We start from the raw sequence: 14385 nt of genomic DNA, 5'->3' as shown, positions 1-14385 counted from the left end.
GTAAAAAGTCTCATTGACATTAAAATCTCTTTTTTTTTTAGAGAGACCTGGTCAAGAAGGCACCATAAACATTGTTACAATAAAAACAATACCTCTTGACCGTGTACTATGGAAGATCCTCTACAGCAATGAAGGTCATGGAAAAAATTGAAGAAGCAATGGATGGGTGAAAATACCTGAATAATCAATTATTTTTTTAATTTGATTAAGATTAATCATTAACAAAAGGCAACATAATCCCTTAAAAGATAAGTTGTAATCCTTGAATATTAGACACCGGCTGAATTTACTGTTCCTTAGTAGACACACTGTGAGCCTTAAAGGAATACTGCGGGGATTTTTTCAGACAGTCCCACTTTGTTTACAGTCATATCAGGGAGTTTTTATTTTCGTGGAATAATACCCCAGCAATTTTTGATAACAATGCCTCTTTGTATATAGCCTTCATAATCTAGACTGCAGTTTATTTACTACCGCTTTGGGAGCTACACTGTAACACATCTGTTAATTTAAACAATGCAGTGTCTTTATGCGCATTTTAAATCCCCGGCGCCCTTTGACACACATAGCTTTAAGCCATGGCAAATTTGGAGCACAGGCGCCATGTGCTATACCCTACACAACATTAAAACAGACAAACATCCCTTTAAACGACCAATGACAGCACATCCTCGCGCAGAGATGCTGGGAGGGATGGAGGGGGTGGTGGTGGTGGTAAGAGGAGGAGGGGGCCCTTTTGGTGGGTGGGACAAATGAGCGCTATAGAAAGGGGGATGCTGCAGCCCCGTCCCCTCATATCTCCACCCAGCCCTAGAATAAAAACCGCCGGTGACGTGCGCGCAGGGAAGCACCCAGCAGTATGTGCGCGCCCACGGGAGGGGCCGATAGAAAATGGCGAGTCTGTGCAAAAGACAGCAATGCACGATAGAGAGGCGCGGCTTTCGGCAGGAACTTGACTCTTGGAGGCACAAACTCATTCACTGTGTAGGTAAGCTCGCTTGGTATTGTGTGTGTGACTGTGTGTGGCGGGGTCCGGGCTGCCGGAGGGTGCCGGTGATTTGGTGTTTGCGTTTGTTTTTTTGGAAGTGTATAGAGCAGAGAGCCGGGGCTGTAATGTCCACTGGAAAAAACCTATAGCTCTCCATGAAGCTGTCATTTTTTGTTACGCACGGCTGTTGCCTGGCGCTGCCCGCCTCCCACCGGACATATCCAAAAATATTCAGCTCCCAAGTTTTTGGGCTCATGTCGGGCTTGTCGTCAGGTGTTTCACCTGCACACTGTGTGTTTGTAACCTGTTTGGCTGTTGAGTGTTGATGTTTAATCCAGATTATCGGCGGTTCCGGAGCCGTGGGAGTATTTTTTATACATTATTCTATAGCTGTTTATTTATTGTAAGCAGGGTATGTCACGTGTGCAGATGGAGCTGCGCTTCAGCCAATCGGCTCCCCCGCTATAGGTTGTCCCGTCCCCGCGTGCGCGCCGCCGGGTACAGTTTTTGGTGGAGGGGGGAGGGCGGTGCGCGTTCTCAATCTCCAAACATAACGCCCCCCTCCCCTCCTCCTCCTTCTCCTCCTCCACTGCCCTGGAAATCGGCTTTTGGGAGCGCGCATTGCTGCATTGGGGGAAATGTCAGTGGAAATAATTTTTGTATTTTAGGGGGAAGGTATGGGCGGGGGGTCGACAGTGGAAAAAAAAGCCTCCGTGCTCGCCGGCGGATCGGGCTCGGTACTTGTTGAAACGGCGCTCCTGGATGCGGTGGGAAAAAACTCTGCGGTTGACATCTGTCCGGCGCAGTTTTACATTAAGACACATTTCTGATTTTTCAAATGTTTATGACAGGACAAACATCTCTCGTCACTGCAGGAGAAAAATCACTCACAGCTGCGGCCTTGACATGTGTCAGTCTTTGCGTTGTTGAAGAATTTTGCCTACATTCAGTTCTTAACCTCTCCAGCCTTTTTTTTGCCGTTTTTATTTTGGATTTTCTCATCCATACATATCTCCCACCCACCGCCCCACCTCCTCCTCCTCCTCCCCCCACCACCCCAACCCTCCATTTCTGGTGTATTTCATTAGCTCAGTTTAATCCGGTTACATCGACCTATCCTGATGTTATGTCAAGATTATCATCCACTCTTCGCCTCTGATCTCCTAACCTCTCCGGGTTTCCTCGGCTCTCTGCCCGGCTCCTAATCTGGCTTTTATCGGCGGTATAAGCACCGCAGCAGCAGCAGCAGTAGCACTACTAGACTCGGGGTGTTGCGGCTCCACTTGTTTTTGGATCCATTTCTGTGTCCAGATGTTGCGCGTTGACCTGTCACCTACTTACCCATCCGACCGCTTTATAATAACTCACATGGCCTGATTCCGAGTAGGCTAGCGGGGCTTTTTAGTAAGAAAACCTCCCTAATGAGGGGATGTAGTGGTAAATTAAAGGTTTGGTAATCTCTGACCTCCAGTATAAAGCCATAAGGAATCACAATCAGCAATGTAAACAAAAGGCAACAAAAGGCTCTTCCTCCCTTTCTTCGTTTTTGTCTTACATCACTTTGCTTACTTGTGAGATATTTCCAGATGATCACATAAAAAGATGTGTCGACTCAATAAAAATGAGTTTTAGCTCCAGTGCTGCCTAATTTGTGTCCTGCTTTTGCTGCATTTATAGTCTAATTAGTTCTGTTTTAATGATTTAGTGGGTCACTAGAGTTAAAAGCATTAGAGGATGGTGTTCAGCCCTTCGTTAAAAAGTCTAACACTTCCCGTAAATACATTTTAAGGGCTGCGGTTGCTTTTAATGCCAAAAGAGCTGTATGTAAATCTGAAATAATCACTGGCAGGATGTTATTCAGATTTCTCTTGAGTCCCTGTAGACATACTGGAACGATACCAAAGTCAATACAAACGCCATAAGTGTGATAAACATACTGTAAGCTTACTATTGTGCACCTTGAATGGAAGTGGTAATATCACAATGATGCCACTGGGGATACAATCACACAAAACACAATAATGAACTCACAGTTGGATATCGCAGCTTGCTTTAACTCTATATGGGTTGCTCTGTGTGTGTGTGTGTGTGTGTGTGCATGGTAATAGGTTGTGCGTTAGTTCGGCATGTTTCTTCTTTTCTGGTTGTTTGACGTTTATTGGTTTGTGTATGCGTGACGGGTTTTTAGAGCCGAGCACAGCAGCGGTTATCAGCAGTCAGATTGAAGTCTGACGTGTTTATTTGTTTGAAGGCTAATCAGCTCTGAAACTGTGAGAAACCCGGAACATCATATGGCATGTTTGTCTTCTAACACAGCGGAAGAGTTCACTTCCCAAAAAAAAATGCTTTGAGTCCTTTTGAAATGTTCAGTGTGTTCTTCTTGTTACCAGAATAACATTTCAGTCACCTTGTGAGTTCTTGTCATTTTTTTCTGAAATGGCAGGTATTATTAGGGGCTGCAACAAATTGTTATTTTCTTGATTAAATGTTTGGTCAATAAAATGTCAGACAGTTGTGAAAAATGTCTTCAAATGTCAGCCCAAAACCCAAATATATTGCATTTGCTATCACAAAAGACAACAAAGCAGCACATCCTTACAATTAAGGGTTAGAGTTATGGGAATGTTTGGCACTTTTGCTTGAAAAATGATTCACTGATTCTCAGAATAGTTGGAGATACATTTTCTGTTTTTTTGTTTCAACTGTTGAAATCTTTTCCAAACTTACAGTTGAAGGGGGGAAAAAAATGACGGCTGGCATGAAAGGCAAAGCACATCCTATCATGAGTCATACAGCCCTTGTTATCAAAGATTTAATGATCCTTGTTTTCGAGACATTCGGTTCATCAAGTTCAAGTAGCAAAGGTGGACGGACTATAGTTTAGCTTCAGCCTCATCTTCTTGCCCCTGTGTTGTACTGATAATGAAGTAGGGGTCCTATATGCCATAGAAAGGTTAATATTATTAGTTGGTAGCAATTATAGCCCAACTGCTGATTCTGTTGGCACATATTCTGGGTAAGAGAGTGCAGCTAATTTGATTGCTGAAAGGTTGTGGCAGTGCTGGCGAGAGACAGACTGTGAGGGAGTGAAAGAGAGATGTGAGTCCCTGAGTGGCAGATTGCATTTTTTTTACCTCCCCGACACTTCACACTGGCAGAGCTGCTCCAAACACAGAAAGAAATGCCACCGGTTGAGTCAAATGTCTGAGTAGCTACAGTGTGACTGAAGTTCTCAACATACAGCGGTGATGTAGTTTCTAGAGCTGCAACCGTTAGCTGGTTAATCAATTAGTTGGAACAGAAAATTAATTGGCAACTTCTTTTTTTTTTAAGCAAAAATGCCAAAAAGTGAGTTGGTTTCAGCTTCTCAAATGTGGACATTTCACTGTTTTTTGTCATACACATGATAGTAAACTGAATATCTTTGGGGTTTGGACTGTTTATCAGACAAAACTAGACATCTGAAGACTTTAACGGGCATTTTTCACCATTTTCTGACATTTTATAGACCAAACAATTACAACAATTTGAATTGTGCAAGAGTTTTTGTGGTGAAGAAGTTTGATTGTTTAGTAGTTATTTTTCTAGATTTGCCTAAAACAAACATTTCCATATGTTTACTTAAACGTTTTCTCCGAATTCCAAAAGACTATATGCATCGATAATACGTCATAGAATTACATATACGATGACAGAAGATTTTATAGCTGTAATATCATCTAACCTTTTGTTCACATCGAGTCAAACTGGGGGCATTTGTGGCTTGTCATCCATCCTTCTCTGTTTCCTGTTATCTTCTAACCTGCTGCTGTCAAATATCAAATACAAAAGGCTAAAAAAAAAAGGGGCTTACTGCTAACTGTTTGGCAACAAGTTGATAGAGGTCATACTTGTTTGTGCTTTTATAGGTTGTAAGCTCCACTATATAAGCACATGCTAAGCTAGTTTGAGCCTTGCTGAGCTCAAGTTCAAATAGCTAACTTGGTATGGCCTTTTTTTTTTTAAATAAGTAAGATTCCTGTGTAATGTTACTTAAACTGAGGTTAAGCTCAAGTTTAACTCTTGAGATCATGCTGCCTCTGAGAGAAGTCTGTACAAATCCAACCTGCCAATAAAGGCAGAGAAATAACAATGTAATTGGCTCTGGTTTGCATCTGAAATTATGTGTAACATTGGCTTTCATCAATACAGAGTACACAGGTTCACATGGTTCACTGTCTTTTTTGATTTGATTTAATTTATCTGATGTATCAAAACAAATAGATATATAAAAATGTCACACGCTGCGACAAATACATATTCATTTAGAATGTCAAGGATAACACAATAAAGTTAAAAGATAACTTATTTCTATTAGGGTCCTCTTTCAAGGCAGACAAAGATAGCACGACAAGTCACACATGACTAAGGTACCCTGTAGAAAAAACAATACCTCCTTATATATATGAAGTTACAAAGAAAAACACATAAATATATCTATCTATCTCTATATATGCATACCCTTACTGTACATACATGCATCTTTATATACATACCTACACACATTCCCACCTATTTACATCCATATATATATATACACCCTGCAGCCACCTCACCAGGAACCCCTGCACACCCATGAAAGGAGGCCACTCCCGTCTTTGAGTGAGGCCACTTCATTACTTTCACCCGACAGTGTCCTCCGAGCGCACATATCTACATACACTTACACACATACCTACATAAATACACCCACGCACATTCCTGAGTCGTAATTTCATTTTGGTCAAATAACCGTTCCCCACTTGCACGTTTAAATCTATGACTTGCTTTTATCTCTACTGGAAGTCTGTTCCACTCTACCGCTGTCATGTACAGAAAGGTATTTTTTTCCAGAACAGGTCTTAAATCTACATGGCAGTATGTCTGTGGCTCTGCCTCTAGTTGAATGACTGTGAGTCCCTAATGATATGTCATATGAATAGTTGCATTTGTCATTTGTGTGTTTTGGTTTTTATTTGCTTTTGTTTACAGCCGATTAGTGAGCGAGTTGGAGATGATTCATACTGAGGTTGCAGGAGGATTTGACAGCTTTGCCCAGGGGCTATAAAGACTGCAAATGTCTCCTCCTTGTATACAGTATCTCATAGTTAAACAACATTGTGCAAGATCATCCATTTTGGCTTAGAGTGTCATTAAATGACCAGACTTTGAGTCATGGTGAACAAACAGAAGCTCCATGTGCGATAGCATTTTTATTTTGATAACGATCTTCCTGATTATCTACAGTGCCTATCTGTCTATTTATCTTCGATTACTTCCTGTACTCAAAGTCAAATCTGCGTCTTAGCAACTCATCCAAATCCCTCTATCCCTCCACCACGCCTCCCTCTCTGTGCGGACGGCTTTTATTTCAGTAATGGACAGATGGACGCCCCGAGAGATCTGCCTGCTACTTTCTCATCTTGTTAATTCTTTTCATGGGCTTTTTGAAAAGGAAAACAAAACATGGCACATTCGTCGGAGCTGGTGTTGAAAGTGGCAGCAATCCACCCATTTGACCAGACCGGGTGCCAACACTGTAAATCTCTTCCTTCATTACATATGCATGCATACACACCCTCTGCTTGACAGTAATATGTGTGTGTGTGTTTGTGCGTGCTGCTATCTCGGGGGCTCGTCCATGCCAACCAGGAGCCCCGTGGGAGGAGGGCTGCTCTCTTTGGGGTTGGGGGGGTTTGACTGCAATCTGTGGAAAAGCAAAATACACCACTGGCACTGAGCGAATGTTGACAGAAGGTGTGTGTGTATGTGTGTATGTATGTGTGTGTGTGTGAACCTTTATTTATCCAGAAAACGTCCACTGAGCGCTCTGCTCTTTCCCAGCGACGTCCTGCCTCAACGTTCAAACACACTAAAACACATTTATCTAAACTTGAAAAGGATTGAAGCCATCATCATGGTTCTGGTTATACTACTTGTGCTCCTTTTATCATCCAGCCTGAATTTGTTCCTGACGAGCGACTATTTCATCTCGGTTTTGTCGGCTGTTAAGAAAGTAGTCAAATATTTCAGAAAATAATCCTTTTTATTCAGACTGTGATTGGAGCGTGAGTGTGACAGATTTAAAAGAACAAACTGTTTTTTGAGTCTCAGGAGAGGAGGAAGTAAGCTTATTTCCTTTATGGTTGTTGTTATTTTTTTTAAAATCTTTCACATAAACCTACTTCTTTGATTTTTATAGTCAGTATTTTTTTTACATCTTTCATTCACTGGGAGCTTTCTGGTAATTCTGAAAACACACGGGAAGCTGTTAATTATTGTTTGTGAGGGTTGGAGTGTCGTCAAGAGTGTCTTGAAAACCTCATAGGCTGTAATGCTTGTTGTTACAGTCAGTTAGCAGAGTTGATTTGGACAAAATTAGTCTGATTATCAGATTAACTGCGGTTATTCCTCCTGAACCTGAAATGAACTAAAGCCTTTTCTGCTTATTTGACGTCAGTTGGTTTCATTTAGAGAACAAGAGTCATGTTCTAAGCAAAAATGCTCAAAAAACAATCAGTGGCAGCTTCTCAAATGTTGTTTTTTGCTCGTTTTCTTAGTCTGTCATGATATTTTTGTGTCACTGACTTTTGGTCAGACAAAACAAGCAGTTTTAAGTTGTCACTTTGGGCTTTTAGAACTTGTTTTTTTACTTTTTTCTGACATTTATAGACAAAACAATCAATGGATTGATTAAGAAAATGGAAAGATTAATCAAAAAGGATTATCCAAAGTAGTTTAATATGCCTTTAGTTTGTTTGCACATTATGGAAAACTTTTGTCCTGCGGGCTTTATAAGGGTTAAGAAACCCAAACTGTTTTTGTGTCTGAGTCATTTACACACCTGTATGATGTAAAAGTGATCCAGTCTTGTGTGTGGGGGGGGGGTTTATTTAGAAAGGGGAGAAAAATATTTTACTGAATTTATTGTACAGTAAATCCTAACTGAAGATAAAAATGAATTGCTCAGGGGCCAATATTCACCTAATAAAAGAATAAAACTATGATATGTTATAGTTGGACTCATTATCAGTTTACTGATATTTATAGGTTTTTATTTGACTTCTGCCGATGGAGCAGTGTCAGTGATTAACCTGCTGATAACCTCCAACTGCTCCAAGACGTGGCGGCACGTCTTCTTTTATGTTTCTGTCGTTGTTCCCAAAAACATCTTTTATGGGCCAAATTAAACTGATTTTACGTCTTTCTTCACTCTGTTCTGTTACTGTTTGACTTTTAGTGCCGTTTTGTTTGAAGATTTTAAGTCTTTAAAAAAACAATTTTCTCAGATTTTTGTAAGTATTTTTTTACTGTTTATTATCTCTTTACATTGATGTACCGAATTAAAGACAAACAGTATTTTAGCAGATGCGTTTGGAAATTTTAATCATATGTTTGGAAATCCTGTATCAGTCGTTTTTTGTGCTGATGAATGTTTGTAGTTTGTAAATCAGAAATCTTGAATTTCTTTAACTCTCTGTCGTTCTTTCCTTTCCTTCGGGTCCCAACAGCAACCAAAGCCCTCGCTCTCCTTAAAGGACCAGTGAGTAGGATTTAGTGGCATCTCCCCCATTTCAAGGCTGCGAAACTCATGAAAAACACAAACGACCCTCCGTTCTTGCCTACTGTAGAAACACGGCGGCGCAACATGGACCCGCTCCCTATGTACTGTAGATATAAAGGGCTCATTCTGAGGTAACGAAAACAAAACAATTTTTATTTTCAGGTGATTGTACACTAAGTAAAACATACTTATGAATATTATCTTCCATTTCTGCATGACAAAGTCTGCCCGAAATTTGGGTGTCATGATCGATGACCAACTAACCTTTAAGGTTCACGTGGCCTCAGTCGCTCGATCGTGTCGATTCGCCCTGTACGACATCAGGAAGATCAGAACCTACCCGTCTGAGCACGCAACACAACTCCTGGTCCAGGCTCTCGTAATATCACACATCGACCACTGGCAGGCCTCCCTGCATGTACACTTAAACCTCTGCAGATGATCCAGAACGCTGCAGTGCGTCTGGTCTTCAATCAGCCCAAAACAGCACATGTCACCCCGCTGTTGATATTCCTCCACTGGCTCCCAGTTGCTGCCTGCATAAAATTCAAAACCCTGACACTTGCTTACAAAATAGCAACTAAAACGGCTCCTGCCTACCTGAACTCCCTCCCGCCCACTACGCTCTGCCAACGAAAGGTGCCTGGTACCACAACAGGGCCCTAAGTCACTGGCTAGACTCTTCTTCTCTGCTGTAGTTCCCAGGTGGTGGAACGAGTTACCAAACTCTGTTCGATCTGCAGAGTCCCTCTCAATCTTTAAGAAAAGACTAAAGACCAAGCTCTTTCGCGAACACCTCTGCACTTGATGAACTATAGGGAGAAAAACAAACCCAAAAAACCCCCCAAAAAAACAAAAACAAAAAAACATACTTCTATGCACTCTATGCACTCTAATCACCTTGTTGCACCGCCTGTTGGCATCTACGTCCTATCGGGCCCAAACTTAAGCTTTATGGCACTTACTGGTGTTGTTGTCTCCTGACTAGATCCTTGCTTGTGTTGTATCTCATATGTACGTCGCTTTGGATAAAAGCGTCTGCTAAATGAAAATGTAATGTAATTTCTGCCAAGTCCGCTCTGCTAGATGCCGCTAAATTCTACACACTGCACCTTTAAACTAAACTCTGTACACAGCGCCCTTGACTCCAACCAAAAATTTATTTAAGTGTCCCATTGTTGTATGTGTGTGTTTGTGTGTGAATTCCTTTTGTTATGTGAGCTGCGTGACCTCTTCGGTACAGTTCTTTGGACACTGACGCCATGTGGGCTCATGCAGGGTTTGGAGCTTGTGTTTGGAGTACACACACACACACACACACACACACTCAGACACATACACACACACACTCGGAGGTGTCAAGGCCCTGCTTTAGAGCAGCAGGAATGTTTACTTGGACCCGCCTTTAGTGAATTCCTCCTAGTTCTTCAATAATGGCTGCTTTTGTGTTGAAGGTCATATTTGAGCAATTTGCTTTTCAGAGTATTTGATCAATGGCACAGAGGAGCCTCTCTGTGTGTGTGATGTACTTTTATTTTTGTTTTCTAAGACTAGTTTGAGTTTTAGACCTGTGTGAATGAGGAGGACATCTTGTTCTTTCTTCAGATGGATGTTTTTAGGGTTAAGGTTAAGGAAAAGTTCGGGTTTGGGCACTTTAGTTGTGATGGTTCAGGTTGTGGAATGCAGTAGTATGTCAATAAGGACACTCAAGTATAGAAGTATGTGTGTGTGTGTCCTTCACACCTTCACAGCTTCTCACTGTTTTTTTGAAAAGAAATCAAACATGCACACAAAATACTGAAAAAATTAGTCAAATGATCAATAAGTCAGTTGATATTAATAATTTGAAAATAGTTAATATTCATTTTCAGGTCATTAATCAAATAAAAAGAGCAAACATTTAATCAGAACTTCAAGATTTGTTGCCTGTTTGAGTCTAAATTTAATTCAGTTGTGATTTTTTGCCTCTTGATCAAACAAAAATACTAAAAAATCATTAAATAAATAATCAGTTACCACTGGTTTGCATCCAAGTGGTTAAGCAGTGTTACGGTTCAGAGTTAAAGGGACAGTCCGCGAGCACACGTCTACTCTGAATCATTAAAGGAATAATCTGCATATTTTCCTGACAAATACATAAAGTCACTGTTGTCGTCTCAATGAACGTGATCGACAACACTAACTGATGGAAAATTAGATCTGTGCAAGATTCCTTCGACGCAGCAGGAAGTGATGTGTTACAGACATAAAGACGACAGTTTGATTGGATATAAACATATAAAGAAAATGTTTTCTTTTATACAGAACGATCTTAATTTGCAACAAACTGACCACAGATCCACATGATGGTCATTTGTATTGCATTGTAATTTATCTATAGTAAAAATGAAGAATTAACATTAATATTACACATTTATTTCATCCTTTTTTGTAGAACCTGCACTAAAAAATCTGAAATTAAATAAAGCAAACTGCAGTGTGTGTGTGTGTGTGTGTTTGTTAAGTATTAAATCAGACCAATGTGAGCTGGAATTATTGTACCCTCACACCGCCAAATACTGTAATCAGCTGTTATACTGTGTACCACTGTGTACTTTCTCTTAGTTCCAGTGTAACAAAGCCAATGTTTTCACCGAGCATGATAAATGAAGTCGAGCTGGTAACGTTTAGTCAGAAAAGAGAGAAAAGACTTCCTGACAGCCTGCGAACCTTTTGATGTTCTGAATGAGTCTTTAGAGACATACTACTATTACATCTTCAACACCTGATAACAACATGATCTCATCTATCTGATCTAAATATTTGAAATATGTAAATTTAAGAAAACGGAATAATAATTTAAAGGAGCAGTGTGCAGGATTTAGTAGCTGTGAGTTTGAATAGCTCTCCTCCACCTTCCAAGTATGTAAGAGAAACTATGGTGGCCGTGAAACTTACGACAAATGCGAAAAGCCGTCTCTAGAGCCAGTGTTAAGTTTGTCTGCTCTGGGCTACTGTAGAAATATGGCGGGCTCCATGGAAGATATATAAAGGGCTCATTCTTAGGCAACAAAAACACAACGATTCTCATTCTCAGGTGATTATACACTAATTAAAACATACTAATGAATATTATATTCCACCACTAAATTATACACACTGCACCTTTAATTAAAAACACTGTAGAAAATGTGATAATTTTAGCAAAGCTGCAATATAACTGAGAGCTAAAGTGACTTTAGAGTGTGTGATTACTGTGTATCATTAGTTCTGGTTGTTGATCAGCGGTTTGAGGTGAAGGTGTGTGTGTGTGTGTGTGTGTGTGTGTGTGTCATTGGGGTTCAATGTGAGCATGTTTGTTTCAAGACTGTACCCACTGGGCATGGCAGCGAGCCAGGCCGCTGCTGCTGCTGCTGCTTACAGCTGCACCCTGGGAAATGAAGTTCCTCAAAGAGAGAGGAGTTGAAATAATAGAGAGAGACGACAGGAGAGGAGGGGGTATTTAGTGAGGTATGTTGCTTTCATAAAACAAACCCTGGGAGGGCACATGACGGATGAGGTTTGCACAACAAATGACATGGAAACAATGAGCAATTATTCCCAATTCAAAGAGCGACTGGCACTTCATTATGATTTGGCCTTGGACAGGAGACTTGCACAGGTAAACCCTCCACTGCTTCCTCACAGACAGTAAACCGTGGTTCATAAATACAATAAACTATTAAAGCACCATCGTTATTTTCAATAGATAAGACATTCATTCATAGATGAATCAGAGAAAAAACCTTTATGGAAGTTAATTAATCTCTTTTAATTCAAAATACAGATTTATAGTGGAAAACATCAGATCTTGCTGAGCTGAGTATTGCTTGGAAATTTTTCAATACTATGTGACACCAGAGCTCCAGTACAATACCCAACACACAGATGCTAAAGCTTATAGATACCCTCCTTTGATGGATATAGCCTCTTTCTAATCTAAAACTGGCAAATTTTCTATTTAGATCAAATGAATAAGATGAGAAATCTCAGCAGACATTCAGTGCTGATATTCTTCAATAAGTGTAAAAAAGGGTAAATGCTCAGTCCGCCCGATACTGAGAAATCCTCTATAAATTTGTGGATCATTTATTGACATTTGTGACATTTTCGACCGGTACAACTAACTTAGAGATACCCGAACAAACAATGACAACCTGACTGCTTTAGATGATGTCATTCTTGCACAGTTGATACAGTTCAGGCTGCAACTAACCGCTGTTTTCATCATCGATTAATCTTCAGATTATGTTTTTGTCGATAAAATGAGAAAATACAAAAAATGTGACAAATTCTTAGACCTTATGGTGCCGTCTTCAAATGTCTTGTTTTATCAGTTCAGTGTAACAGTTCAAACTCTAAAGATATTCAGTTTAACAACATGTATCACACAGAAAAGCTTCAAACTCTCACATTCAAGAAGCTGCAGCCAGCAATAAGTGTAAAAAAGGGAAAATGCTCAGTCCGCCCGATACTAAGAAATCCTCTATAAATTTGTGGATCACTTATTGATTGATTAACGCCTAAACATTCCACCAAATTTCATAGAAATTTGTGACATTTTCAACCCGGTACAACTAAACAATGACAACCTGACTGCCTTAGATGATGTCATTCTTGCACAGTTGATACAGTTCAGGCTGCAACTAACCGCTGTTTTCATCATCGATTAATCTTCAGATTATGTTTTTGTCTATAAAACGTGAAAACGAGACCTTATGGTGCCGTCTTCAAATGTCTTGTTTTATCTGTTCAGTGTAACAGTTCAGTTTAACATCATGTATCACGTTCAAGAAGCTGCAGCCAGCAGCGTTTTTGCTTAAAAAAAATGACTTAAATGGATTATTCAATCATCAAAATAGTTGCAGGTCAACTAATGGTTACACCTGTAACTTTTAGAAACCTCATGTTCGTCATGTCCTCATAATCTGCCCAGGAATTCACCCCTCGCAGAGTAAATTTTACAGTTAGAAGAATATCTTCAGCTATTTTAGTCCTCATGTAAACAAAAACAGCAGGGGGAATAAATCAGTGTTTACAGGCGATAATATCCTTTTAAATGTCAACAAAAGAAACTTGCTTTAACCAGTTACAGATATATTCAGGTGTTTGTGATTCATTGAAGCAAACCTAGAGAACAGAAAGAAAGAACGACGCTGAAACAAGTTGACCTGGCGGACGCAGCCATCACCCCAAAACACAGAGGTCACTTGTTGGATCTCAGTTCCCGCCTATGAAGGTGCGCTCGAGACTGAAGTGCCTCCTGTTCATTGTCCGTGTGCCAACTCTCGGCAGGGTAAGAGCTAAATGCCTCAAAGTGTTCGGTTAAAAATCAAAACAAGTGTGACAGGACTGGAAGAGGAAGGCAGGATCTGAACCTGTATGCTCACTTCATCTGCTTCACTTAGCTTTTATCACAACAAACCTGTCGTTCCGCCGTGTTTTTCTCTTCCTCTTCCTGACAGCCTGTCAAGACGAACACACAGAGAGAGTAAAGCAGAAGAGAAAGAGGAGTAGAGAGAGAGAAAGAGAGAAAGCACCAACCTCCCCACTTACTGCCGCTCTCTCACTTTCGGCTTCATTCCAGCGTATGTTCATTTTGCATTTTTCCCCTTTTTCTGTCTGCATAGTTCACAATCTTTAGTCTTTTCTCTCTGTGCTGCATTATCTTTGCAAATAATTCTTAACCTAGACGTTGTGTGAGAAGCAAACCTCCGACCTTTGCCGTGTCAGAATAAGCCGGTTTTGACAGCCGACCGCATTCAACAACCCGGCAACCGCAGAGGGAGTCTCATGG

At 40.5% G+C, this 14385-nt stretch overlaps 1 protein-coding gene across 1 annotated transcript in view; it reads left to right on the top strand.

The window, feature by feature from the left end:
• The first annotated feature begins 821 nt into the window (after positions 1-821).
• The window catches only part of lcor (ligand dependent nuclear receptor corepressor), an 88499-nt gene continuing 74935 nt past the window's right edge, over positions 822-14385 (top strand). Inside the window, exon 1 of the mRNA XM_042435290.1 lies at positions 822-988. Coding sequence (XP_042291224.1) covers positions 892-988 — 97 coding nt within the window. The 5' untranslated portion in view covers positions 822-891. The remainder of the gene's footprint in view (positions 989-14385) is intronic.

Source organism: Thunnus maccoyii, chromosome 2, assembly GCF_910596095.1.
Source record: "Thunnus maccoyii chromosome 2, fThuMac1.1, whole genome shotgun sequence".
NCBI classification, from domain to species: domain Eukaryota; kingdom Metazoa; phylum Chordata; class Actinopteri; order Scombriformes; family Scombridae; genus Thunnus; species Thunnus maccoyii.
The sequence above is the reverse complement of the archived record's forward strand: the minus strand, read 5'-3'. Positions and strand labels throughout refer to the sequence as shown.